The following is a 26,997-nucleotide window of genomic DNA, read 5'->3' on the forward strand; positions in this document are numbered from 1 at the left end:
CAGCAGCAAATGAAACAAGGCAGGGGCGAAGATCAGGGAAGATGGCCACATGCTTCTGAGGGTGTTCTCCAAGTGGAGTCACACAGGATACGTTCAACTCCTCTAGTAATAAATTATAACAATATGTGAAGTGTGTCCAACACCTCATTAGAGACTCAGAGACCAGGGTTTTTGCTGGGGAGTAATCATGTAGGCATACCCCAACTGGCAAATATCCAAACTCTGTAATCAAAAAAGGAAATCAGGTGTTTAGCATAAACCATATTGTTTGTACAAACAGTTTAGATATAACTTATCAGTTCTGCAAATGGTGGGAATTGTACATCATCTAAGTTCCCAAATGCAGACCAAGGGTCAACCTTGAATCAGTACTTCCACGTTCAGACCTGTTATACTAACTTTTCCACAAACATATCACAATTTATGGGATATAACCAAAGCATTCTTAGAGATACCTGCATAGTTGTAAATGCCTACGTTAAAAAGATCTCAAATCAAATAACCTAACATTCTATCATAAAGAATTAGAAAAATATGAGCAAACTAGACCCAAACCAAGTAGAAGAAAGGATATAATAAATATTAGGGTCAAAACAAATGAAATAGAGAACAAGAAAACAATGAAGAAAAATCAACAAAATAAAAATTTGCCTCTTTAAAAGGCAACAAAATTGACAAACCTAGACAGACTGACCATGAAAAAAAAAAGAGGACTAAGTACTAAAATCAGTAATGAAAAAGGGGGATGTAAAGGAATACTATAAACAAGTGTGTGTGAACAAATTAGATAACCTAAGTAAAACAGAAAAAATCCAAAAAGACACAAACTATTGAAAGGACAACATATTTCCCAACAAATACTTGTACACCCATGCTCACAGCAGCATTATTTATAACAACCAAAAAGTGGAAACAACTATAAAAAATTCGTCATCAGCTGATGAATGGATAAACAAAATGTGGTATATACATACAGTAGAATATTTCCAGCCATAAAAAGAAGTTAAGTACTGATACATGTTACACCATGGATATATCTTGAAAACATTATGTTGAGTGGAAAAAAAATCAGACATAAAAGACTATATATTGTATAATTCTATTTATACGAAGTATTTAAAGTAGGCAAATCCAGAGACAGAAAGTAGATTAGTGATTACTAGGGGCTGCGGGGAAGGGCAATCAGGACTGACTGATAACGCATACAGGGCTTCTTTTCAGGGTGATGAAAATATCTAGAATTAGACAGTGGTCATGGTTATACAACTGTGAACATACTAAAATCACAGACTTGTACACTTGAATGGGTGACCTTTATGGTGTGTGAATTACAGTTCAAAGGGAAGTTTACCAAGGTGACTTTTATCTCAATATCAATTTTAGGGCTCCAAACACAGAATCAACTCAGAAGATATGGAGTAGAGTCTCAAAAACACATCTTGGTGATGCCTTTTTCAGGTTCCAGCAGCTTTGGAAATCCCTGTCCTCAGGTCGAATGAATAGACAAGATAAAGTCTTTCGTTTTCCTCATAGATGTGGCCTCCATTCTGAATCTGCTGAAGACCTCAGTCAGGTAGGCCTGGTCCAGGCCAGGACTGGGCTGGCTCCTTTCCCTGGTCCCTTTAACCACAATACTCCTCACATTCACTTTCCAAGACAAGCTTATGCTTGGGGGGAACTTAAAAATGCCAGGTCTGTCTAGTTTTTCAGGAAATTTGACATATATTTTCAGATCTACACAAGCAAACATTTTTTAATACCCATAGCAAATGAGAGATGACATACTCTACCTGAACTCAGGAGTACCAGCATCGTGGATGGGCTGGGATACACACCGTTAGTCTTTTTAGAAGAGTGGTTGGACAGTCACAAGTCACATACACATTCCCACAAAGACCATAGCAAAAACAGTACCTTTCATATTAGATGTTATGTTAGATGAACACCTTTCTTTGTGTCCTGTAAGCATCTGAGTCACTGATAGGTAATATGCATAATTATACCAATCAAACCATTCCAATAATTACATTTCTTTCCACCAAGTCAGATGTGGGATGTCATTTCCTGTCTTTTATGGCACAAAACACATTTCTTGTATTTTTGAAATGCTCAAAATAAGGCCACTCATGAGCAAGTTCTAGGCTTCATAAAAAGTTTGTTTCAGAACTGTTAATAGACAACTCAAAAGAAATGTTACTCAATGTAGGAGAGGCGGTGAGGAGTTTGAACTTTTCTCAGTTGCCAAACTGCTCTTCACTTTCTGTAAACTGCACAAAGGATTCATTCAGAAAGGTTTAGAGGCTGAAAGTGAAAGTGACTCAGACTACTTTCAAAAAGGTCAAGAAGTGCATTTGCCCATCCCAGCGCCTCTGAAACCTCGGCCTGCGAACAGCACGACTAAAAGAACACAGTTCCTTCATGAGCCGTCACTCGATGCCACGGTAATTTTCACTCTTTCTCTTAGAATTCAGGCCCTGCTCTGTGAAATGGGTTCATAAGAGACTGCGTTTGCAGAACATGTGACAGTCTTTGAAAAGCCAATAGGACTGAACCTTGGCCGTGGGATGTGGGGAGTAGGCAGGGCAGGCACCCACCGTGCTCCCACGGCTCAGTGGCCACAGGGACCGAATCTCCTGGAGCCTCCTCCGGGCAGGGCGCCCACCAGGCAGCCACGTGAGAGCCAACAGGGTGATGAGAAAATGGATAATCCTCCCTCCCCGGCCCTCGAAACTGGTACTATCAGCATGGCATTCAGGCCCAAGGATGAAAGCAAAACTGGTAGGGGCTCAGTCGTGACTGACATTTTGCAACCCCGTAGACTGTGGCCCACCAGGCTCCTCTGTCCATGGAATTCTCAAGGCAAGAGTACTGGAATGGGTTGCCATTTCCTTCTCCAGGGGATCTTCCCAACCCAGGCATTGAACTTGGCTCTCCTGCATTGCAGGTAGATTCTTTACTGTCTGAGCCACCAGGGAAGCCTAAGGATACTTTTCCTCAAAATATTAAAAGAACTACTGCTAAGTTATGGATTATCCCAAGGGCCAAAGTAGTTATTAAATACAGACCCACTTAGGCAGGTCACTGCTCTCGGTGCTTCTTTATGACCCAACTCGCTAGTGAGCTGTCCTTGCAGCCGCATATTTCCCATCTCTTCAGCCTGTGTTGGGATTGAAGGGGAGCCGTTGGATGACTTCTGGGACAGAGCTGAGTTGGAGCAGCTGTCCTCTGCCCCAACCCCTTGCCCACTTTCTTCTTCAACCTCAGTGGCAGGGAGCTGCTTCTGGGCCTGGGAGTATGGAAGCAGCTTCCCCTATTGACCATAGCTTGTGTGTGGATAAACACAGAACAGAGCAGAAGAGGAGTGTTGGGGATGAGGACCTGTGTGGCTTCCTCTGGCCCCTTGCAGCCTCGAAGTTTCCAGTTTCACACTGTAGTTAAAAAAACAAGAACAGCCACCAGGTTTCCCCAACCTCTTGTTTCCTGGGTGAACATTCAGGTTCCTGAACATGACCCTGAACTGGGTGTGGTTGTGAGACCCGCCTACCTGTTCCAACAGGTCTCTTGAAACATGGAAAAAATCAAACATCACCACCACTTCTGTAAAAGATGACCTTACTGATTCCACAGCCCTTTTGCACGGACACACCCAATCTGTCTTTGCAGGGATCACAAACGACTATGGGATTCCTTTATAGGTGAAGAAACAGGCTCAGAGGGAGGAGATGCTTTTACCAAATGGCCTCATCACTGGTTTCAGAAGAGTTGAAAGCTTGGGTGAAGAACGTCTATGTGCTTTCCAGAAAAGCACAAAGTGAATCTACAAGCAACTGGAACTGTGACATTAAGAAGTGAATACAAGACTTCGGGTGGGCCTGACCAGTGCAGAATAGAGCAAGAGGCTCATCATTGTTCCCCAGAAGCAGCACGGGGGGCTCTTGACCCACATGCGCTTCTAATGGGTATTCTTATCAAACACGAGTCCTCAGACTCACTGTTCACAGCTGCCAAGACTGGCTCCATATCCTCCAGGTGTCATGATGAGCGTTGGGGGCTCTGAATTCAGAATGCCCACCACAGACATAGCTCTGGCTTCAGTTTCTTATACGATAAAATGACAAACCCATTTCCTAAGGTTTTTAAGTATTGGATGTGACCAGGTAGCCAAAGGGCTTAGTTTAGAGACGCTGAGCAGGCATCGCTGTAACCGTCACACTGTCTCGTCTTCTGACCCCTCAATACACACATCTAGTGTCTCGAGTCTCAAGAAAACTAGAACCACTTTGGGCAAAGGTTGACACACATCTATTGGCAGTCTTTGGTTGTGCTGTTCAGCTGTTTTCAGGCTTAACAGTATGACAAGTCAACAGTCTCAGGTTCAGTCTTGGACTCCACCACCCGTCATCAAACTGTGTTCGTTTCCTGCTCTGGATCCCAGGAATAACCAGCACCTCTCCTTTCCGGATGCTATGAAAAGTAAACAACTGCAGATAGACACACCTGGAGGCATTTAGGGCTTCATAAGCTGTAGTCATTATTATCGTAACAATACCCAGCTCTAATTCTCTTGTCGCCTGCACATAATATCCTCAATGATATTGTCAAACTGTTCCCTTGAATCCAAACATGCAATACTGTGTTTTCTATACTTCAAAATGGGATTGACACCCTGGTGGCCATGAGCTCACTTTGCTGGCCCCAGGGAATTGTCAGCTCACTGTAGAAGGGTCACCTTCCTACTTTGAAGCTGGTGCTGCATGGATGAATGTCACAAAGGCTGGCCCTGACCACTTGAGAGGCGTGTGTCTTCGAGGGTCCTTGGGGTCTTTTATTCTCACCAGGTACCCAGCTCTCCTGTATTACCCTGGGGTTTGGTTTGAAAAACAAACACTGTGAACCAAACTGTTTGATGATTAGGAGCCAGCCCTCTGAAGGGTAGCTGAGTTTTGGGATGTTCCCCAAAAGACATCTCAAACAGTGAGTTTTCAGGGCTTGAGATCCACAAATATTTTGAGCAGTTTTTCATCCTCCTACCTGCCAAACATCCCCAACCACATCTCACAATCTGTAGCTTGTTTCGTCAACACAGAAGAATGGCTCTTCATTTTATCAAAATATTATCAAGTAACTTTGAAATGCTGTTATTTTTTCTTTTGTGATGCATGTACACGTCTTGTTTAAATGAGAAAATTTCTATTGTCTTCTGATAAAATCCAATAAATGTCGACATACACATTAGTTAATATTTAACTAGGTGAGTAGGCAAACAACAGAAGGATTAAACATTTAAAATGTTTGCCTACCTGTCAGGATTTTTGGACCCCAAATCAAAACAAATGTAGGGCCTCCCCTAACTAGAAGATGGAGTGGAGATCAAGTGAGGAATTGGACCAGCGGGTAGCCAGCTATGAGTCCATTTGAAAAACAAGCATTTTCTGTAATTACACTATCCACAAAATGACACCCAATTACTCTAGTCCGTATCCAGAGTGCTATTCTATGTACTGTCAGAAAAAGTATGACAAGCCAAGTTTTTTGACAGCCAGAAAAGGAGGGAAAAAGCACAGGAAAGCCAGGTGTTTTTTACTGAAAACAACACAAACTTGAAATGACCCTTTAAATTACAGAAAACAAGTCACAGGAAACCCAAGTCTTCTCTCGGCCGTGATTACAAGTCCTCTCTTGACTCAGAACCTCTGTTAACTTGGATACCTCTTTTCCTTCCAGAGATAAGTTATACATTAACCAGCACTACATTACCTCAATACTAGTAGGTCTCCTGTTCTGAGATAACACGAAATGTTCTTGCCCTGAATTGTAAATGTGCCTGGTTAATCACCCTCCCTCCCTCTCAACCGCCTTTAGCTTCATCTGAATGTGTGGCTACATTCCACTGTGTTTCCGGCTTGCTGCGTCGATTTGACATGGTTTCAGTTTAAGGACTTGAAAACACTCAAGTTCTGGAGGAAAACAAAAGAAGTTGGGGCTCACCTGTCAGCAGGCGCTCCCTCTGGAAAAAGCAGCTCTCCCACCTCCCGCAACCACCAGCCATTGGACCTCAACCTGGGTGGAGTGTTAGGACCACGCCCCAGCAAGACTGCTTTGCTAAAGGGAAAACCAAGAGAAATGCAAATATCTGTAGAGACAGCTGAGCAGACACTTGGAAGTTACTACAGGAGGATGTCTTTGCTTTCAGACATACTCCAGTGACTTAATCAGAACTTGTTAGATTAAATGGTGTTCAATCAGCAGCAGACTACAAATCCAAGACAGGAGAGACAAGTCACTCAGCACACTCAATTTCCCCGCGAACATAATTATTTCCTATTCAGAAAGGAAGTGGCCTTTGAAAATGTCATGGATAGAGAAAAATAGTCCTGAAACCTTTCAGTTTAGTTCAGTTGCTCAGTTGTGTCTGACTCTTTGCGACCCCATGGACTGCAGCATGCCAGGCCTCCCTGTCCATCACCAACTCCCAGAGTTTACTCAAACTCATGACCATGGAGTCGGTGATGCCTTTAAAGGACCATGAAAACAAGGACCAGCACTTTATTTGCAAATTATCCTGTAGGAAATGAATTAGGTACAACTTTGTCAGCAAAGTGTACACACCAGCAGATACAATCGCCAAAGCCGAACATGAATTTTAATAAGCTCCTTTCATACAACACTGATCAGCTGAGCAAACGTCATAGCCTGCATAGTGTCAGTGGCAAAGGTGACAGGGCACAGGGCTGGCCATAGCACAAGGGTGTGAACAGTGTGAACAAGGGTGTGACCATCAGCCGAGGGTAAGTTCATGCTTCTCTCTCTCAAGGATTTTAGAATCGAGACTGAGAGTTCAATTTCTCAAATTAAAAACTAAGTTTCGATGATTTCAAAAATTCCAAGTCTATGCTTTCCAAGAACAAAGAAGCTGTGGAAATGCATGAAACAGGCAGTCACCCACGTGCTGAACTTGACTTCACTGCAGTGTTTGGGGACAGTGCGGCACCCCAGAGCTGGCAGATAACAGGAGCAGGTGGGTCCCAGAAAAGGGAGGCTTTGCTGGTGCTGCTGGACTCAGCCCTGGATGCAGCCCCAGAAAGCAGTGAGGTTTGATAAAATGAATACAAAATAAAGCTAGCTCAGATTCATTCAGGGAGCATACTGTTCGTCTCCCTTTTGCTGAATTACATAGCTAATTCCCACACACTTCCTATCTGCCTCCCAGGCAAGGCCAAATAAACTCACATGACCCTGGAGCCCCTCCATCTCTAGGTGCTTACCTGGACAGGGTTAGAAAGGTATGATGGTTGTTAGGTGGGGGAGAAAGTGTTACCGTGTTCACCTTCCTTCCTTACTGAAATCAGGTGCAAATAGCTAGGGAGAGGAAGAGAAGAGCAAACTCCACTTCACCCTTAATCCAGGACCAAGGCACTTCAATGGGTCGACCTTAGTACACCATTTTACTTCTGGGTTAGGGCAGGGAGCCAGGCCACTGGCTAGGAGGGCTTCAAGGTTGTACCAGGCCTCCAGTTGGCTGCACGAGGCCTTTGGCCCCAGTCTCTGACTGGATTAATTCTCCACCATCCACACTGTATTCTAAGACTGACTACATAAAGAGGTCACCTGATAGAATCAGCAATAGATAGGTGGATTCTTCTAAAATCCAACATGCAATGACTTATTCAATACAAAAAGAATGGGGTAAGAGAAAAATTTCCAAGTTTTCTTTTCACTAATTTTATTCATATTTGGTAATTTTCACTCAGAATCCTATCAACTCCTTTTTCAGTATGAGATGTAAGTCTGTAGGTGCATGTATATACAATCCCTTAGAAACTTTATTTGGTATAACTTCGCATTTTTGGTGTATAGAAATAAAATTTATTTTCATACTATAGCACAGGAGACATACAATCAATATTTTTTCCTAGAGAGTATAATATATAAATTATTCACATTAAAAAAATTAAGAACAGAAAGCCTCATATGCAGGAGGTATTTAAAAATGTATACCTAATTTTGAATTGGTGTTTTTGACAGTATACACAACTAGCTTACAAATCTGAATGAGTATGATGATACATATTTGAACAAAATACACATATGGGCCCACTCCAGATACTTAATTCAGTACACAGATAACTCGTTCTTCACTTTGGTCACTGCAATTCCAGGTGCTGAGGCATATGTGGATCTGAAAGGTACTTCCAGGAGTATTATTTTTTACATTGGCATTTTAAAGATTTCTGTTTCTTCTATTCTCCTTTATAGCGAGGGGTCCTTTTCTCTTTAAAAGCAAGAAGACCTTCAAGTCTGTCTTTTGTTGGAATGGTCTAAGAGAAGCAAAACAGTACGTTATCTGTGCCCAAAATGAAAAACAACTATAAAAGTTTAATGAGCTTTATCTAAGGAAACTAATTAAAAGACAATCTAAAATTGTGAAATCATCTGAACAATTTAAATTACATGAGCAGATTTATCATTCTAACTCCAATATGCTTTTTGCTTCCATTTTACTAAACATACTTCAATACAATTAAGAGTTTATTTTTTAGACAATTTTAGGTCTATTAAAAACCTAAGCAGAAAGTTCAGAGTCCCATATACTGCCCTCAAGCCCCTCACTGTTTCCCCTATTATCAACATCCTTTATTAACGTGATATATTTGTTATGACTAATGAGCCTATACTGACACAGTATTATTAACCAGTCCATAGTAACATTAGGGATATTCTATGCGTTTTGACAAACACATAATGTCATGTATCCACCATTAATTACAGCATCATAGAAAACAAGCTGACTGGCTACACATCCCTAATGCTTTACCTAGTCATCCCTGACCACGCCCCCGCCCATGTCTTTTCCAGAATGTCACATAATCGGGAGTCATATAGTATGGACTTTTAAGATTAAAATTTGTTATTTAGCCATATGTGTTTAAGGTTCCTTCTTGTCTTTTCCTGGCAGAGTAGCTCATTTCCTTTCACTGCTGAGTAACAAACACCCCACTGAATGCACATATTAATACCACAGCTTTTATTCATTCACCTACTGAAGGTCATCTGGGTTGTTTCCAAGTTTTACAAAACTTAGGAATAGCAGCTTTGTAAAGCTGCTATAATAAACACCACTGTGTAGCTTTTGCGTGGACACAGGTTTTCAACTCATTTGGGTAAATGCAAAATTGCATGACCACTAGGTCATGTGGTAAAATTATATAAGAAATGGCTAAACTGGGAAATCCTGTTTTTATGTGCATTTCTTAATATCATATGATGCGGACCATATTTACTTATGCTTATCTGCCTTCTGTATACCTACTTTGGTGAGGTATCTCTTCAGACCTTATATCTTCTTTTTAATGAGCTATTTTCTTACTATTTCTTACTATAAAAGCTATTTGAGTTTTAAAAAAGCTTTTTTTGTACCTTGGATATAAGTCCTTTATCAGATATGTTTTGCAAATATATTTTTCCCAGTCTACGGCTTATCTTTCCATTCTCTTCACAGTCTTTTGCAGAGTAGTAAGTTAATTTTAATAAACATAAATTCTTTTTCTTTCATGAATTACACTTTTGGCATTATATCTAAAAAGCCACTGCCAAACTTGAGGTCACCTAGAATTTCTACTATGCTAACTTCAAGAAGTTTTATAGTTTTTCATTTTACATTTAAAAATAAGTCTATAGGTCATTTTCAGTTAAGTTCTGTAAAAGGTATAAGGTTAATGACTAGATTCTTTCTTTTTTGGTAGTTGAATGTCCACATGCTTTTAGTACTATTGATTTTCAAGATTACTTTTCTTCATTGAATTGCCTTTGCTCTTCTGTCAAAGATCAGCTGACTACATTTGTATGAATCTATTTCTGAGTCCCCTATTCTGTTTCATTAGCCTATCTGTCTTTATTTTTGCCAGAACCACACTTTCTTGATTACTGCAGCTTTACTGTAAGTCTTAAAGATGAGTAGTGCCATTCCTCCAACCTTGCTCCTTACTAGTGTGGTGGCTAATCTATGTCTCTGGACTTTACATATAAACTTTAGAACTGGTTTGCCAGTATTAGGAAAATAGCTTTCTGGCATTTTTATTGGGATTGCACTACATGTATGATCAAGTTGGGAAGAAGTGATATCTTAAAATATTGAGTCTTGCTATCCATGAATATGAGCTATCTATTAATTTAAATAGTGATTTCTTTCACCAAAGTTCCTTCTTTAGCTTGGATTATATTGATTTCTGAATGCTGAACCAGCCTTGCATATCTGGGGAAAAAATATTACTTGGTTGTAGCATATAATTCCTTTTATAGATTGCTGGATTTAGTTTGCTATTATTTTGTTGAGGATTTCTATATCTATATTCATGAGAGATAGTGGTTTACAGTTTTCCTTTCTTGTAATATCTTTAGTTTTGTTATGAGGTTAATACTGTCCTTGGGCTTCCCAGAGGCACTGGTGGTAAAGAACCCACCTGCCAATGCAGGAGATGTAAGAGATGCAGGTTTGATCCCTGGGTTCAGAAGATCCCCTGGAGGAGGGTATGACAACCCACGCCAGTATTCTTGCATGGAGAAAGAGGAGCCTGGCAGGCTACAGTCCACAGGGTTGCAAAGAATCGGACACGACTTAAGTGTCAGCACGCACACACGCACTGTCCTAATGGAATAAGTTAGGAAATATTCCCTCTGCTTCTATTTTCTGGAAAAGGCTGTAGATAATTGGCATAATTTCTTCATTAAATGTCTGGTAGAATTCACCAGTGAAAAATATCTGGGCCTGGTGCTATTTCAGAAGCTTATTAATTATTGATTTAATCTGTATTAAAAACATAGGACTATTCAGATTATCTGTTTTTCCTTGTATGAATTTTGGTGTATTTTGTCTTTCAAGGAATTGGTCTATTTCATCTAGGTTATCAGATTTGTGGTCATACATAGTTCACAGTATTCTTTTATCCTTTCAGTGTCAACAGGATCAGGAATAATAACCTTTCTTGCATTTCTGATAAATTGACTTCTTTTAGAATTAGAAAAGAACTTTCTTTTCTAATATACACATTTAATGCTATAAATTTCTCTCTAAACATTATTTTTGATGTATTTCCACAAATTTTGATAAGCTATATTTTCATTTTGATTTAGCTCAAAATATATCTTAATTCCTCTTGAAACTTTCTCTTTGACACATGTCATTTAGAAGCACACTGTTCAATCTTATTAAAAAGATTAAATCTCACCATTAATAGGTAGGGTTTCATCTGTCTTTCTTTAACTGAGTTTTAGTTTAATTCCCTTGTGGTCTGACTATTTTGTACAATTCCTATTCCTTTACATTTGATAAGGTGTGGCCAAATATGCTTTTAAAATTTTTCTTCAGACTCTGAGGTTGTCCATTTGTAAGAGGTTTGTAATTTAGTTCATTCATGGCATGTGTTCATCAATGACAGGTGGCAACTTATATATACAGACCACAGTTTACACTCTAGCTCTAGCTTCTAATTCATGATTCTACCATGCTTAAATGGGAGCTAACACAGTTTCCAATTCTCAGAAAAGGTGGAACAAAACTCTTAGGCCACTTTACATGCCCTAAAACAAAATGTTATCTTTCATTTAAAAAAGGACAGAAGAAAGGAAGGGAGGAAGGAAGATTTGTTCCTCTACAAAAAGCCCTATTAATTTGTGTATAAAAAAGAAAACCATATGTAATTGAATTAGTGAACTTTCAGTGGGTAGGAGAAAAGGTTCAGAACATCAGGAAAAGTCAATGAGTCTCAAACTCTGAGGTTCCCTAGAGGCACATGGTCACAGCTGCCTTCCTCCCATCTCTCTGCCCTGAAGTGAGGGTTCCAACCACACCCAGAAAACACAACATGAGCCAGAGAGACATCTACAAAACAAATGCTGCTAACAATTATTCCAATGGTTTTCTAAATTATGTAGACAGGAGTCATCATTAAGTGAAACAGAATCAGTCACAAGAGCTGGTGATAATTAAAGAAAAGAAACAAACAATTTCAACCCATTTGTATGATTCTGTAATAGGCATGAGTCAAATCTGCTCATGATATATAATTTAGTTGACTTATACAGAAGGTAAGGGGTGTATCTGCAATGAATTAAAGAGATTTTATCACATACCTGAGCATAACATGCTTCTTCTATGGCTAATCCTGTTACTAAATCGACCTGATAATAAAAATATAACTCATTTTAGCAAGAATTACTTTTTAAAAATATGGTATATCAATATAAATTCAAATTTAACAACCTTATTCCAAAAGAACAGAATTCTTTGATGTAATACAGCAAATCAGAAGTATGACCAGCATAAGAAACTTAGCTTGCCTGGGTTCAAATTCTGAGTCTACTATATGTGAGCTGTGTAACCTTGCTTACACAGGTTACTTAACCGCTTTTGCCTCAGAGAGGTGCATCTGAACCAGTAGCTAATTATAGTATCTACCAAATGGGGTTATTGGAAGATCAAATGAGTTAATGTAGGTGAAGTCTTTATAAAGTACATAAGATATATCTATATATTGCCTGGCAGCTCAGATAGCAAAGAATTTGCCTGCAATGAAAGAGACCCGGGTTCAATCCCTGGGTCAGAAATATCCCCTAGAGAAGGAAAGAATTTTTAAAACCCAATCAAATGCCTTTAAATTTTCTTTAAATGTGTTTACTGCTAACAAATTCAACCCTGTTTTACTGCTATGAAGCCCAGGAAAATATAGCACTTCTGGGTCTGTAAGGAAGAAGTGTCTTTCTTTAAAATTCCTATAATTTATCCAAAATACAACTGCTATAATGCAAAGCCCAAAGTAAATGGGTGCCTGCATGGATCCCTTGGCCTGCTTATCTCTCCCCTGTCCTAAGGCCTCCGCTCCTTTGGACTATATCACCAGAGTAACCCCAGGGCTCCCTACAGGGTTTACTGTGTCTCACTGGAGAAAGCACATGGAGAAGTTAAAGATGGTCTCCATGCTTAGTAGGAGCTTTGCAACAGGAAGTTCTCCTTAGAACATTTTTTTTTTTTTTGGTAATATGATAATGGTGCTGAGAATACACAGAATACTCTTTTGTTTTGGTTTTCTATGAACTACTAGCCAATAAGTCTATTAACTCAATGGCAAAAATAATGAACATGTCATATGCTTCAAGGCACAAGTGAAATTACTGAATTCTGTGATTATGATACTGAATCAACTACAGCTATAAGCAGACTAAAATCACTGATGTAGCTAAAAAACACCTCAGTAGCTTTCAGTAATCACAGCAGTAAATATTTTAGAATATTAAAAAATAATGGTTCATTTAAATTAATTTCCACTACCTATTCCAACAAAAAGCTTAGGACACTCACCTCCATTCCTTGATTAATTGCTAATTTTGCCACTCTCATTGCAACAGGTCCCTAAAATTCAAACAAAACATATTTTAACTATTATTAATGCAAATTATGTTGTACATCACAGTTAAATTCAGAAATTCCCTTTGCTGGATCCATAGTATAGAAGCAACAATGGCTGTAAGATAACTGACGGAAAATTCATTTTAGGAGATTTGCAAGGCCTTTGGGCTTCCCTGATGGCTCAGAGAGTAAAGAATCACCTGCAGTGCAGAAGACGCAGGAGATGCAGGCTTAATCACTGGGCTGGGAAGATCTTCCAGAGGAAGAACAGCAACCTACTCCAGTATTCTTGCCTGAGAAACCTATGGCTACAGCCCAAACGGTCACAAAGAGTCGAACACAACTGAGCGACTAAGCACGCACGCAGGGCTTTTAATTATTAATAAATTGTAATTGTAGCAAACTACTGCATCACCACATGACGCAGAGCCCACAGCGTGCTACAGCACAGCACACTAGATGTTTGGAGGACGTCGGCAGGTGGCATGTGTCCAGTAGAAGGCTTTCTATTGTTCAGCAAATCTCCCTACAAGTAGGAAAAAGAAAAGGAGGTAAGAGTGTTTGGCACAATTAACATACCCATCAGTGGTTTGACAGAAGGTTGGGCTGTATGTTGTCACCCTGCTTATTTAACTTATATGCACAGTATATCATGTGAAATGCCAGGCTGGATGAAGCACAAACTGGAATCAAGATTGCCAGGAGAAATATCAATAACCTCTGATATGCAGATGACACCACCCTTACGGCAGAAAGGGAAGAGAAACTAAAGAGATGCTTGATGAAAGTGAAAGAGTGAAAGTTTAAGCTGGTTTAAAACTCAACATTCAGAAAACTAAGATCATGGCATCTGGTCCCATTCCTTCATAGCAAATAGATGGGGAAACAATGGAAACAGTGACAGACTTTATTTTCTTGGGCTCCAAAATCACTGCAGATGGTGACTGTAGCCATGAAATTAAAAGACACTTGCATCTTGGAAGAAAAGCTATGACCAACCTAGACAGCATATTAAATAGCAGAGACATTACTTTGCCAACAAAGATCCGTCTAGTCAAAGCTATGGTTTTTCCAGTAGTCATGTATGGATGTGACAGTTGGACTATAAGAAAGCTGAGCGCAGAAGAACTGATGCTTCTGAAATGGTGTTTGAGAAGACTTGAGAGTCCCTTGAACTGCAAGGAGATCAAATCAGTCAACCCTAAAGGAAATCAGTCCTGAATATTCATTGGAAGGACTGATGCTGGAGCTGAAGTGCCAATACTTTAGCCACATGATACAAGAACTGACTCACTGGAAAAGACCCAGATGCTGGGAAAGACTGAAGTCAGCAGGAGAAGGGGACGACAGAGGATGAGATGGTTGGATGGCATCACTGACTCGATGGACATGAGTTTGAGTCAGCTCCAGGAGTTGGTGATGGACAGGGAAGCCTGGCATGCTGCAGTCCACGGGGTTGCAATGAGTCGGACATGACTAGAGATTGAACTGAACTGAACTGGGCTGGAGATGAGGCTGACGCTCTTGATTAACATGGGAGTGCAGATATCATCTGTTTTAGCCAGTGGATCTGTATCGTTCTTCCCTGGGCATCAATAATTAATCACAATGATGATGTACTAGTAAAGACATGTCCTCCAGGCGGTACTCCCACGTTACACAAAAGCTGCAGGTCCAGATGAGTCCTTCAAGATGTGTGAGGGTCAAAACTGAGAGCCCTCTGCGAGAAGGTTTTGTCTTAGAAAACCATAATCCTCCAGATGGAATTTATTTGATCACATTTTAAATTCCTGAAAATTGTTATGAGTGATGAATTAGAATTGAATGGTATAGTTTAAAGCACCTTTTGAATTAAAATGCAAGGGGCTCTAAATAAGAGGCACAACAAAGGAATCCAGTAAGTGCATAAATGCATGATAAATGCATGATGGCATGAAAAATGCCTTTTTTTTGGTTATCAGTTTTAACCTACCTAAATTCATTCCTAAATCATCTGCTGAAAAATTTTAAGACCCTGCAATTTTCTGAGACTTAGGCAAGTATCTTAGTTAGAATTCTTCCAAATGTAATTTGTATGTACTATTTCTTTTTAAGATCAACAATTCACTAAAAAACAGAACAAAACAGAGTACTCCTCTCAATGAGAATTTTATCCTTTCACTTTTATCACCAGCTGACCCAGACAAATGCTGGCCAGACTTCCACATGCACAAAAGTCCCCAGGTCCCTTGTTAAAACGGTGATACTGATTCAGGGGTCGGGGATGGGCCGTGCTCCCAGGGATGCCTGGACTGCTAGTCCACAGACCACACTTTGGGCAGAACTGGAGAAATAGGAAAATGAAAACACTATTAGATATAACGCTTATTCAATTAGCTTCTCTTTTAAAATATGAAACCAGTGTCTCTTCTATATATACAAACCATTTTTTCCCTCAGATAGAAAAATAGAAGTAGATACACACAAATACAGAAATCACGCAAAAATCCTAATTGTTTAGGAGTTTCCTGATTACTTAGAGACTCATCATTTAGTAACAAGATCTTTAAAAATAAAGATTGTTCCATCTCAAATTCTGCTTTGTAACTTTTGCATATAGTTTCACAGTTACACATTTTCCAAAGTCATCTGACATCTCCCTTCAGCTGGGGGAAAAATAATGTTAGCAATTAATGTTCTCAGAGGGTGTCCTTCAGATGAAAGGGACGAGGAGGACAGCCTGGTTTACCACATGGCAGGGTGCGGCCAGATGTCAGTGTGGAGGTGGGGAGAAGGAGGCTCTAGGGTGGGGTGAGCTGCGGGCACTGAGAGAGAGACAAAGAGAAAGAGAGAGCACGCATGTGCGCGAGCGAGATAGCATACGAGAGAGCCAGTTCTCAGAGTGAGATAAAGAAAGGAAGCACAGAGGCACCAATTGGCTAATGAGCCACCCGCCACCCTGGCGGAGACCTGTAACAGGGAGCTGAACACTCACGTCCAAGGACCATGGGAGGCTGTGAATCTCAGAACTGGAATTACGCCCAAACCTTCCTTAAGTACATTGCTTTACTTCAATTGAGACATGCTCTGGTCATCAAGTTTTAAGCTAGAGGAAGTCACTAAATCTGTATGGAGTTAAACTATCACTTCTCCTGATATGTGTACACCTTTAATCTCTCTTTAGCTAGATGTTTCCTTAATATTTTGAAGAAACATTAATACCAAAGTTACAATGAGAGCTTTTCTTAATCTTAAAGTAGTGAAAGTCTTGTATTAGCTCTCTATCGATTTAGAGTATAAGGCTCTGTGTTACCTCCAACAGGGAATGAACATATATAAGGGCCCCACCCTGAAAGAGCTTACAGCTCGTAACTTAATTGAGAAGGACTGAAATAGCACCAACACTGGGCAGTGTGGCTTTAGAAACCAACTCAAATGAGAGGCCCCAACTGACAGCTTGCAGGGGACAGGTGTGCCACAGCAGACCTGGGCTCTGTCTCACAACAAAGAACTCCAAGGATGCCTCCTGAAACTGGATACAGAACCCCGAACAAATGTGGAGGGTGCATGCATTTTTCTAGAGAGATTCATGAGAGTCCCCAAAAGAACTCATGGCCTCAAAAGAGGTTACAAATACTGCTTGAGTTAGAAAGGAAGTAATTTTGACTCCAAAAATGGTTCAGTTCAGTTCAGTTCAGTCGTTCAGTCGTGTCTGACTCTTTGCGACCCCATGAATCGCAGCACGCCAGGCCTCCCTGTCCATCACCAACTCCCAGAGTTCACTCAAACTCATGTCCATCGAGTCGGTGATGCCATCCAACCATCTCATCTACTTTTGTCCCCTTCTTCTCCTGCCCCCAATCCCTCCCAGCATCAGAGTCTTTTCCAATGAGTCATCTCTTCGCATGAGGTGGCCAAAGTACTGGAGTCTCAGCTTTAGCATCATTCCTTCCAATGAACACCCAGGACTGATCTCCTTCAGAATGGACTGGTTGGATCTCTTTGCAGTCCAAGGGACTCGCAAGAGTCTTCTCCAACACCACAGTTCAAAAGCATCAATTCTTTGGCGCTCAGCCTTCTTCACAGTCCAACTCTCACATCCATACAAGACTACTGGAAAAACCATAGCCTTGACTAGACGGACCTTGTTGGCAAAGTAATGTCTCTGTTTGGTTAGGGAACTATAATAAAAGTTTTACAATCCATTGGGAATAAAGACAAATCACTAATTGTTTACTTAGCAAAAATCCTTTAATCTATGATTTCCGAACAAAGGACTATTTGAAAAATACTTCTGAAACAGAGAATCAAGAAACCCTTCCAATAGGTCCCTTGACGCTCTGTTTATTATTAATACTACTGCTCACGAGGATTAAGATCTGTGAGTAAACGTGCAGTGATTCCCAGATTTGAAGTGCACTTCTGAAGAAGTGGATTGTGCACAAAGGAGTTAAAACAAGGCCTCCATCACCATGAAACCAAACACAATAAGATACACAAACTGGTGCTATTTAAGCAGGTTATCTCAAGGTAAGTGATCTCAATGAAAGCTCGCTTGACATAATGGACTGTGGGCTCCTTATTTATTTGTGTTTCAGTTTGGGGACAATCCAGTGTGAAAGCCCATGTGTACAGTTCAGGTCAGGAGGACTAGCTGGCGAACAACTTAAGTTGCTGGGAATCTCTGTTGCATGTGATAAACACGCATGTAATATGTTATCAATGTACAGCTACAGTAAGGGCCTTGAACTACCTTCAAATCTTAATTCTGAAGGCTCTTAATGTTAATCTAGTATACGATTTCTAGTTTTACAGCTACCTGTACACTTCTCTACTTGGAAAGCAAGCAAAGGACATTATAGGTAGGTAAGATGATCACTGGTTTTGTCCATTTGTTGTAAGGTTATAACAAAGGGCAAAAAAAAAAGAAAAGTAGTTAAATACCTGAGGTAAAAACTCTCTTGCTAGGTCCAAGGCCTTTCTGTAGGCAGCGTCCCCCTCCTGGTTCTGTTCTAGAACATGGCTGATCAAGCCCACTGACTTGGCTTCTTGGCCATCGAGCACACGCGCAGAGAAGATGAGCTCTTTCGCCAGGGACATCCCAATGGCACGCGGCAATCGCTGCGTTCCCCCTACAGCATGGATGAGACAGAAAATGCGTGCAATGACTTGGCACCCTTTCGTTTTAACATCTCAATTTTTCATGTCTTCTACTGGAAAAACAAACCAGGGCCAGAAGTTTGTATGTTAAAATTAAGTAACTGGAAAACTACTTCAAAACTTAAATCTCATTTCTTCATTACTTTATAAAAATTATTAAAACTCTAAAAGCACTTAAGAATCTTGTATCACTATTAAGTGATTCTGACACTGTCCATCACTGGCAACAGAGCTGGCGTGTTCCTGAATCCAATCCATAATCATTACTATGTCAGGAACCAAAAGACGCACAGTGGTGGAGGGGGCTGGGGCAGCCTACTTCCCCTTAGCTCATTTGCTAAGAGGAATGACAGGTCCACCAAGCTTGGCATTTCCACTTCAGTTTAAATAAAACATCAAATTCTGAGGAATTCAACTCGTGTACTTTTAAAGACTTATTTACAGTAAATGAACTGTAAACTAATTTTAATGAAAATAAAAACAGATAATTGCTCATGAAAACAGGCTTTGTCCCATGGTTTTATTTTTTTTAAGGCAAGTGCTAATCATCCCCTGTTGCAGTATTCTATTAGATCCATGCTCACTCCAGTATCTTTAAGTGAGGAGACTGCGATTTCATTAAATAGAAAGCTAAACACAAGCAGGTCATATTCTTATTGGTAGCTTTAATTCCTACCAACAGGAAGATGAAAACAGCTGCAAATCTTAAATCTTATCCCTAAGTCTTATCCTCGAAGTGGCAGCTGGGCTGACCGGAGGCGGAGGAAAGGCTGACTGTGAGGGTTCAGGGGAGAAAAAGAAAACTGTTGGTCACACATCTGAACGAGCTCACTGTGTTTCTTTGCCCATGAAGTTCATTCTGCATTAGCTGCCAACATTTGTAAACTGAGTGGGTGATTTCATATAAAAATTAGTTTTAACCTGGAAGTTAACTGCAGCTGCACCTTTTAGATACAATGCACTCAAGCTGCCACAGCCTCCACCACTTCCTACGACTCCAATACTGTAGACTGAGATGTTTTGATTTTCTTTAAGCGATTTTAAAAGGAAGGTAAAATCATTTCTTACCCACATCTCAATCAAAAGTTGGGGGGAGACGAGAGTCAAGTTTCAAGAAAACATATATCCCTTCAATAATTAAGTATATTCCTATGTGTTTAGCAAACAAAGCACACTGGTATTGGAAGCTTATGATGCTATTATTAAACAATTATGTTGAGAACCATGACCATGTTTCGAAAATATAGGTGATTTACTAAAAAAATAAATAGAAACAAACCTCAAAAGGATTGACATTTTCTGTAGGGATTGTTTTTGAACATAAATGAGTTTAGGCTTCCCTGGTGGCTGAGTTGGTAAAGAATCTGCCTGCAATGTGGGAAGACCTGGGTTTGATCATGGGTTGGGAAGATCCCCTGAAAGACAGCACAGCAACCCACTCCAGTATTCTTTCCTGGAGAATCCCCATGGTCAGAGGAGCCTGGCAGGCTACAATCTATGGGGTTGCAAAGAGTTGGACATGACTGAGCGACATGACTGAGCGACTAAGGCGGAGAAGGCAATGGCACCCCACTCCAGTACTCTTGCCTGGAAAATCCCATGGACGGAGGAGCCTGGTAGGCTGCAGTCCATGGGGTCGCTAGGAGTTGGACATGACTGAGCGACTTCACTTTCACTTTTCCCTTTCATGCATTGGAGGAGGAAATGGCAACCCACTCCAGTGATCTTGCCTGGAGAATCCCAGGGATGGCGGGGCCTGATGGGCTGCCATCTATGGGGTCGCACATAGTCGGACACGACTGAAGCGACTTAGAAGCAGCAGCAGAGCGACTAAGGACAGCATAGCACAGAGTACTGCTTCTATAAACTGCAGCTACTTATTGCTTACATTCCCCAAGCAGGTAGAGATGGTACGTTTAAAGGTATTTTATGCGACATGGCGAGAAATGTGTGTGAAAAATGAAGCGCTGACAAATTTGTTGCTCAGTGTAGTAAAGATAGGTCTGAGAACTTACAGAATAAACTTCATGGAAAAAGACAAGTTGTTTGGTATTTCTCATGGCAGCTGATCAGAACAGAGAGATACAAGTAATACAACCCAGATAGTTATATTTACTCATGGAACTGAGGAGGATTTTCAAGAGACTAAAGAACGTATAGCTATAGTATTCATAATAAGCACAACATTAGAGAATGATTCTTTGTTGTGTTCTATGAAAAGTTTAATGTAGACTGGTCAAAATTAACATGTGACCCTCAACGGTCACTGTTAGCGTGCACTTCTTATTCAATGGAAACTCAGTATTTTGCAAGTCCAAAAAGCTTAAGCCCATTCATCACATTATTTTGTAACAATTTAACAAAGGAACAGCATGAAACTTAACCTCATGAAACAGCTGAATGGCACAGAACTCTGAACTCTAAACTCTGCTAGATGAAATGGATGCAGATCAATTGTCTGCTGGAGGAAATGATGTGAGGCTCAGACACCTGGTGCTGAAGAGACCTTTCTGTTCTGCTGAGAACAGCGCATCACAGGATCTAAGGGAAAATCATCAACTTGGCTCAACAGCTAACACTGCATCCAAGACTTGGCTTTTTTGGTTGACATCACAAGGTATCTACATCAGGAACCTCATGTAAGTGCAGTCATACAGTATTTGTCCTTTTGTGGCTGGCTTATTTCACTCAGCAAACTGTCTTCAAGGTTCATTCATACTGTAGCATGTGTTAGAATTTCATTCCTTTATAATGCTGAATATGTTTTGTTTATTCATTCTGCTGATCATGTTTTGTTTATTCATTCATTAGTTGAGGAACATATGGCTTGCTTCCACCTTTTGGCTATTAGAAATAATACTGGGATGAATATGCGTGCACAAACATCTCTTCAAGACCCTGCTTTCAATTTGTTTGAGTAGATGTCCTTAAGTGGAACTGCTGGAAAATACAGTAAGTCTGTGTTTAATTTTTGATGAACAGCCATACTTTTTCAAAACAACTTCACCATTGTCTATCCCTCAACCTGGCAAAAGTGTTCCAATTTCTCCACATTTCTGACCAACACTTTGTTATCTGTTTTTTGATGGCAGTCATCTTAACGGGTATAAACTGATATCTCATTGCACTTGTGATTTGCATTTCCCTAACAACTAGTGACTTGAGCATCTTTTTCTGTGCTTATTGACCCTTTGTATATCTTCTTGGAGAAAAGTCTATTTAGGCCCTTTGCCCATTTTTAACTGGGTTGCTCTGTCATTGTTGAGTTCAAAGAGTTCTTTATAAACTCTGGATATTAATCCCTTATCAGATGCATGACTTGCAAATATTTTCTCCCAATTCATTGGTTGCTTTTTCACTGCTGATAGCATCCTTTGAGGCAGGCAAAATTTTTAATTTTGAGGAAATTCAATTTATTTTTTTCTTTTGTTGTCTTTGCCTTTGGTGTCATGGCCAAAAAGTAATTGCCAAATCCAATGTCAAAAGTTTTTCCACTGTTTTCTTCTAAGAGTTCTGTGCTTTCAATACTTACATTAAGGTATCTGATTGATTTTGAGGTAATTATTGTATATGGTATAAATGTCCAACTCCATTCTTTTGCAGGTAGGAATCCAGTTTCCCTAACACTATTTGTCAAAACGGGCATGCTTAAATAGTTACACAAATATGCGATTTGATTTCCTCATGCTTACTAAAACGTAATCTTCAGGAAACCTGTTTAGTAAGAAATTATCTGGTTCACTTTCATACGCTGCAATCCAGTTCACAGAAATCAAAGACTGATAGCTTGAACCATATTTTTACTTTATGGAATTAAAGGTAACTGACCCTTTACTATCCTCAAGGATATACCATTTGTGATTTCAACCTTTATAAAGATGATATGACCTGTTTGTCTCTGTCAACTAATACTGATAGTGTGAGCAAAGAGCTGTACAAACAGAAGTTACTGAACTGCAGTGCAATACCACACAGAAGACTAAACATGACTGATGTGGAATTTCAGATTTCTACAAATATCTCAGGAATAGTCACTCCAAATAGAAAATCTTTTATGCCAACATTCTAGTCCAATTTGGAAGTACTTCTGTTTAGGCTATTTTCTATTATGAAATAAAGCAATTAACTCATTAGAAAAGCAAGGTTCAGTGCATCATTGCACCCTGCAACCTGGGAGACAGAATGTGCCCCTGAGATGTAGTGTGGAAGAAAAGGCATCAGATTTAAGTTCCAAATACAGAATGGAGTATCAGAGAGAATTATTTCAACTCACCTTTTATTAATTCTGAATATTAAATTCCAATATTAGCTCAGAGGTAAAGCAAAGATAAGTGTGTTGTATTTTTCTGTCAGTTGATTTCCTTATTTTGGGCTTACTTCAGCAGATCACACAACCTGCTAAGTTCCAATAGGGATTTGAGTTCAAGATGACTAAGTGCCATCTCTAGATATTCTTAATGACTGGTGAAATTAATCAGAACTAAAAATAGGGTCATCCCCAGTAGAATTAAAATAGTTCCATTCTGACTGCTGCCCTAACATATTCAAAATCAAACAGGTCTGAGATTGATTCAGACTTACACTACTGTCCATCCCAAAAGCTTCCAGCATTGACCCCTGAGTCCTTTGGGCCCTGCTCTGAGACTCACAGGAGGTTTGGTAACTTGCCCAAGAGTCACAGAGTTAGGTGCAGAAACAGAATTCAAACCTACCTCTGCCTGATTCTTATCTACTATGTGGTAAAAAAGTAAAAAGCAACTTATGAAATAAATTCATGGCTTGATTTTATAAAATAAAAGGTATGCATGGGATACATATAATGCTAATGCTAAGTCACTTCAGTTGTGTCCGACTCTGGGCGACCCCATAGACAGCAGCCCACTAGTCTCCCCCGTCCCTGGGATTCTCCAGGCAAGAACACTGGAGTGGGTTGCCATTTCCTTCTCCAATGCATGAAAGGGAAAAGTGAAAGTGAAGTCGCTCAGTCATGTCCGACTCTTAGCGACCCCATGGACTGCAGCCTACCAGGCTCCTCCATCTATGGGATTTTCCAGGCAAGAGTACTGGAGTGGGGTGCCATTGCCTTCTCCGGGATACATGCAAATAGCTGCATAATATTAAGTAGGCACATACATATTTAAAATGAATCCAGAAAGCTGTCTCTATGGGACCAGCTGATAGATAATGATCATTTTTTTATTCATTCTGCTTGCCTGTATTTCAAAAATGTTCTGCAATATATAGGTAATAGGGATAAAAGTGCTACATCATTTTTCAAGAGCACAGTACAGGGAGACAAAGAGCTGGCCACTAAGTAAAAGCCTCCCACACCACTTTCTGCCTATGTTCCCAGGAAGCTCTCCAGGCAGTGGGAAGCCTCAGGTCTCCTGGGTTGCAATGTTAATACTATGAAATCATGGTATCAGGTTGGCCATTCATGTGACATTCTTGCAAGTACCCCACAGAACTACCAAATAGGAAGAGATACATGAACATGAGCTGAGAACCCATGCAACAGCTAGCTCACAAGAGTCCTGCTAAAATACAAGTAATTTAACCCTTTCCAAGGGTAGTAAATTTAGAGCATATTTTACTTCCACAAAAAACAACTATTCTTAAGTCACTTCATCACCAACCAGAAAAAGTGTTTTGTTGTGTTCCACGAATCTGCATGAAGGGCCATCAGAGTAATAAACAGAAATAGCATACCAAAGCCACATTGCTATGTCATGAAAAGAGGGAGCATTGTGGACAGTTACCCTCCCCTTTCTATTGTAGGCATGCTCAGAAAATGCCAGTTGTTTTCTAAGGCTTTTTTGTTTTGTCTCTGTCAACAAGGAGACTTTGATTCAGTGGTATCTGTTGATCCAGTGCTGTAAAACAAGAGGTAGGAGATGATTCATTTGTCATAGGCAACATAATTTACATAACCAAAGGAGTACGCGCCACTTCAGAACAGGTACCTCAAATGCTGTATACTTGTTACTTGGGACCGTTTTGGAATTTCTCTTCTGGAACTCATTTTCAAAATTACCTTACACATTTGTTCACTCATTGAAGTACTTACTGCAGCTTCCTATTCTAGGCAGGCAGATACAGCTGTGAACTGAAAAATCCCTGGAGTGCACACAGTTTAGACAGAATGGCCAAGGAGATGACACTAGGGCAAAAACAGAAGGAATCAAGGGGTGCACAGCACACAGATCCTGTGGGGATTGCATCTGACTCACAGAGCAGCACAGGGAGACCAGAATGGCTGGAGCACAGTTCAAGGGGAGCAGGCCCAGGTCCCATGGGTCCCTTGGACCTGCAAGGACTACAGCTTACTGTGTGGCTGACACAAAGCCAAAGGGCATCTGGGAGCATCTTCTGAAAACAGTGGTGCAGGAACATTAACCACTGGTGAAGATGTGCGTCTGAGGACAAGCTATGGTTATTATGAGTCAAGAAGATGGAGGAAGTAGGTAAATGTTCATATGACTTGTTCATGGCTCCAACAGGCTCAGAGAGAAATTTCAGAACAACTTCCCAAATGCTTTCAACGTCTGTCATGTTTTGGCTGCCCAACATCCACTGTTCCCATTAAAATCCTGGTCTTGCTGTTGGAGAATACCCCCAGTCTCCCTGCCCACCACCCCCCCCGCCCTCCCCCCACCGCCCCTGCCCCAGTTGTACACAGGCTGGGACAGTAGAGAATTCCTCCAATGGAGGCCAAGAAAACCAGACCCTTCTTCTCTCTGCTCTGGCACAGCAAAGCAGGCATCCAAGACAGGTCTGGTTCACTGGATGTTAATTCTTAGGACTAGGAGTCCTGAATGGATGATAAATAAAAATAAATTTTCCTTTTCATATACGGCAGCCAAAGCCAATTTCTATTATGTGCTTTCCAACATCACGAATGATACGATATACTAGGACTTTTGTTTTTCTCTTTCCTTCAAAAATGGTTAGATGAAGCTGAATGGGGGTTTATTTGTTCTACTTTTCCCAAATAAAATCCATTTGTTCAATCTCTTAATTTATTGGTCAAGTGATCAAATATGTGCTAGATGCTGTCCCAGGTGCTGAACAAATGGTAGTGAATGAGACAGGCCATCCCAGATGTTACAAAGCTTACATCTTAGAGAACAAAAGGAAAGAAAAGGGCAATTAAACAATGACAAGAGAGAACTGAGGTTGTGATGAACGTTACAAAGAGAATTTAAGGCAGGGAAAAGACTGAGATAAACATTCAGTTCAATTCATTCATTCAGTCATGTCCGACTCTGCAACCCCATAGACTGCAGCACGCCAGGCTTCCCTGTTCATCACCAACTCCCAGAGCTTGCTCAAACTCATGTCCATCGAGTCACTGACGCCATACAACCATCTCATCCTCTATTGTCCACTTTTCCTCCTGCCTTCAGTCTAAAGAACTGATGAAGAACTGATGCAATCAGGTGGCCAAAGTCATTAGATGACTAACTTAGTTTGGGTGGTTGGGGAGGGCCTGTTTGATAAAGGTGAGGCCCATGTCTGAATACTAACAGGGAAGCTACACGAAGATCAGACAGAACACCAGTGATGAGATCAGCCATGTAAAGAATCTATGGGGAAGCCAAGCTTAGCATGTTTGAGGAAGAGAAGGAGGCCACTGTAGCTACGGTGAGGGAAGTGGCAGAAGTGAATTTGGACAGGCAGGGTTCACATTATATAGATATAGTGGAGGTTTACATCTTATTCTATGTGTGATATAAAGACACTGGGGGGTTCTGAGTGTAAGTGACATAATTCAATTTGCATTTTAAAAGCTCCTTTACAAGCTTGGTAGAGAAAAGATTATAGGGGTAAGATCAATGTGGGGTGTCCAGGTGGAGACCACTGCTGTCCTCTAAGTGAGACACAATGGCAGCTTGGACTGATACAGGGCAGCATAGGAAGGGATAGGGGGAGGGATTTGGGGTGAGTGTCCAAACTTGCTAGTAAAATGCTGTAGGGGAAAGGGAAATCAATCTAATGCCTAGATTTCTGGCTAGAGTGCAATTAGAACGAAGTGTGTTTCCTGACACTGGGAAAAAGGGTGTGCACTCTGGCCATGTTATGGAGCAGTCAAGCTTGAGATTAGATACACAGTCAAATGTTTATTAATAATCACTATTATAAAGATGGCATTCAAGGTCAGGGGCCTGGATATGATCACCTAGGGAGACTGTTTAGATAGAAAGGAGCTGAGGAGGAGTGAGCAAAACCCTGAGAAGTGCCCACTAAAGTGAGTGAATAGCAGAAATGCAGGAGGAAGGTGATGCTCAGCTGGACATCCACCCCTACCAATGCCCTAGCCTTCTTCCATGGGAGTCAAGTCTGCAGGGGTATTCTAGGACAGTCTTTCCTCACTGAAATAAAGACACCCAGGAATAAACAGGTCTTCTCCCAGGATGCTTCCATGTCGACATGTGACACCTGGAGCAGTGACAGCC

At 40.6% G+C, this 26,997-nt stretch overlaps 1 protein-coding gene across 5 annotated transcripts in view; it reads right to left on the bottom strand.

Moving 5' to 3' along the window:
• Positions 1–5,881: 5,881 nt before the first annotated feature.
• Positions 5,882–26,997, bottom strand: part of AUH (AU RNA binding methylglutaconyl-CoA hydratase) — a 185,071-nt gene continuing 163,955 nt past the window's right edge. For 2 of the 5 annotated variants that reach the window (XM_070375233.1, XM_070375234.1), the window contains 4 exons: positions 18,326–18,513; positions 13,355–13,405; positions 12,130–12,177; positions 5,883–8,318 (listed from right to left, as the gene is read on the bottom strand). In XM_070375233.1, the coding sequence (XP_070231334.1) occupies positions 8,241–8,318; positions 12,130–12,177; positions 13,355–13,405; positions 18,326–18,513 (365 nt within the window). In that variant the 3' untranslated portion in view covers positions 5,883–8,240. Of the gene's footprint in view, positions 8,319–12,129; positions 12,178–13,354; positions 13,406–18,325; positions 18,514–26,997 lie in introns of all 5 variants that reach the window. The other 3 variants (XM_070375232.1, XM_070375230.1, XM_005887199.3) reach the window with 3 other exon arrangements.

The sequence above is a fragment of the Bos mutus genome, chromosome 8 (genome assembly GCF_027580195.1).
Source record: "Bos mutus isolate GX-2022 chromosome 8, NWIPB_WYAK_1.1, whole genome shotgun sequence".
NCBI lineage: Eukaryota > Metazoa > Chordata > Mammalia > Artiodactyla > Bovidae > Bos > Bos mutus.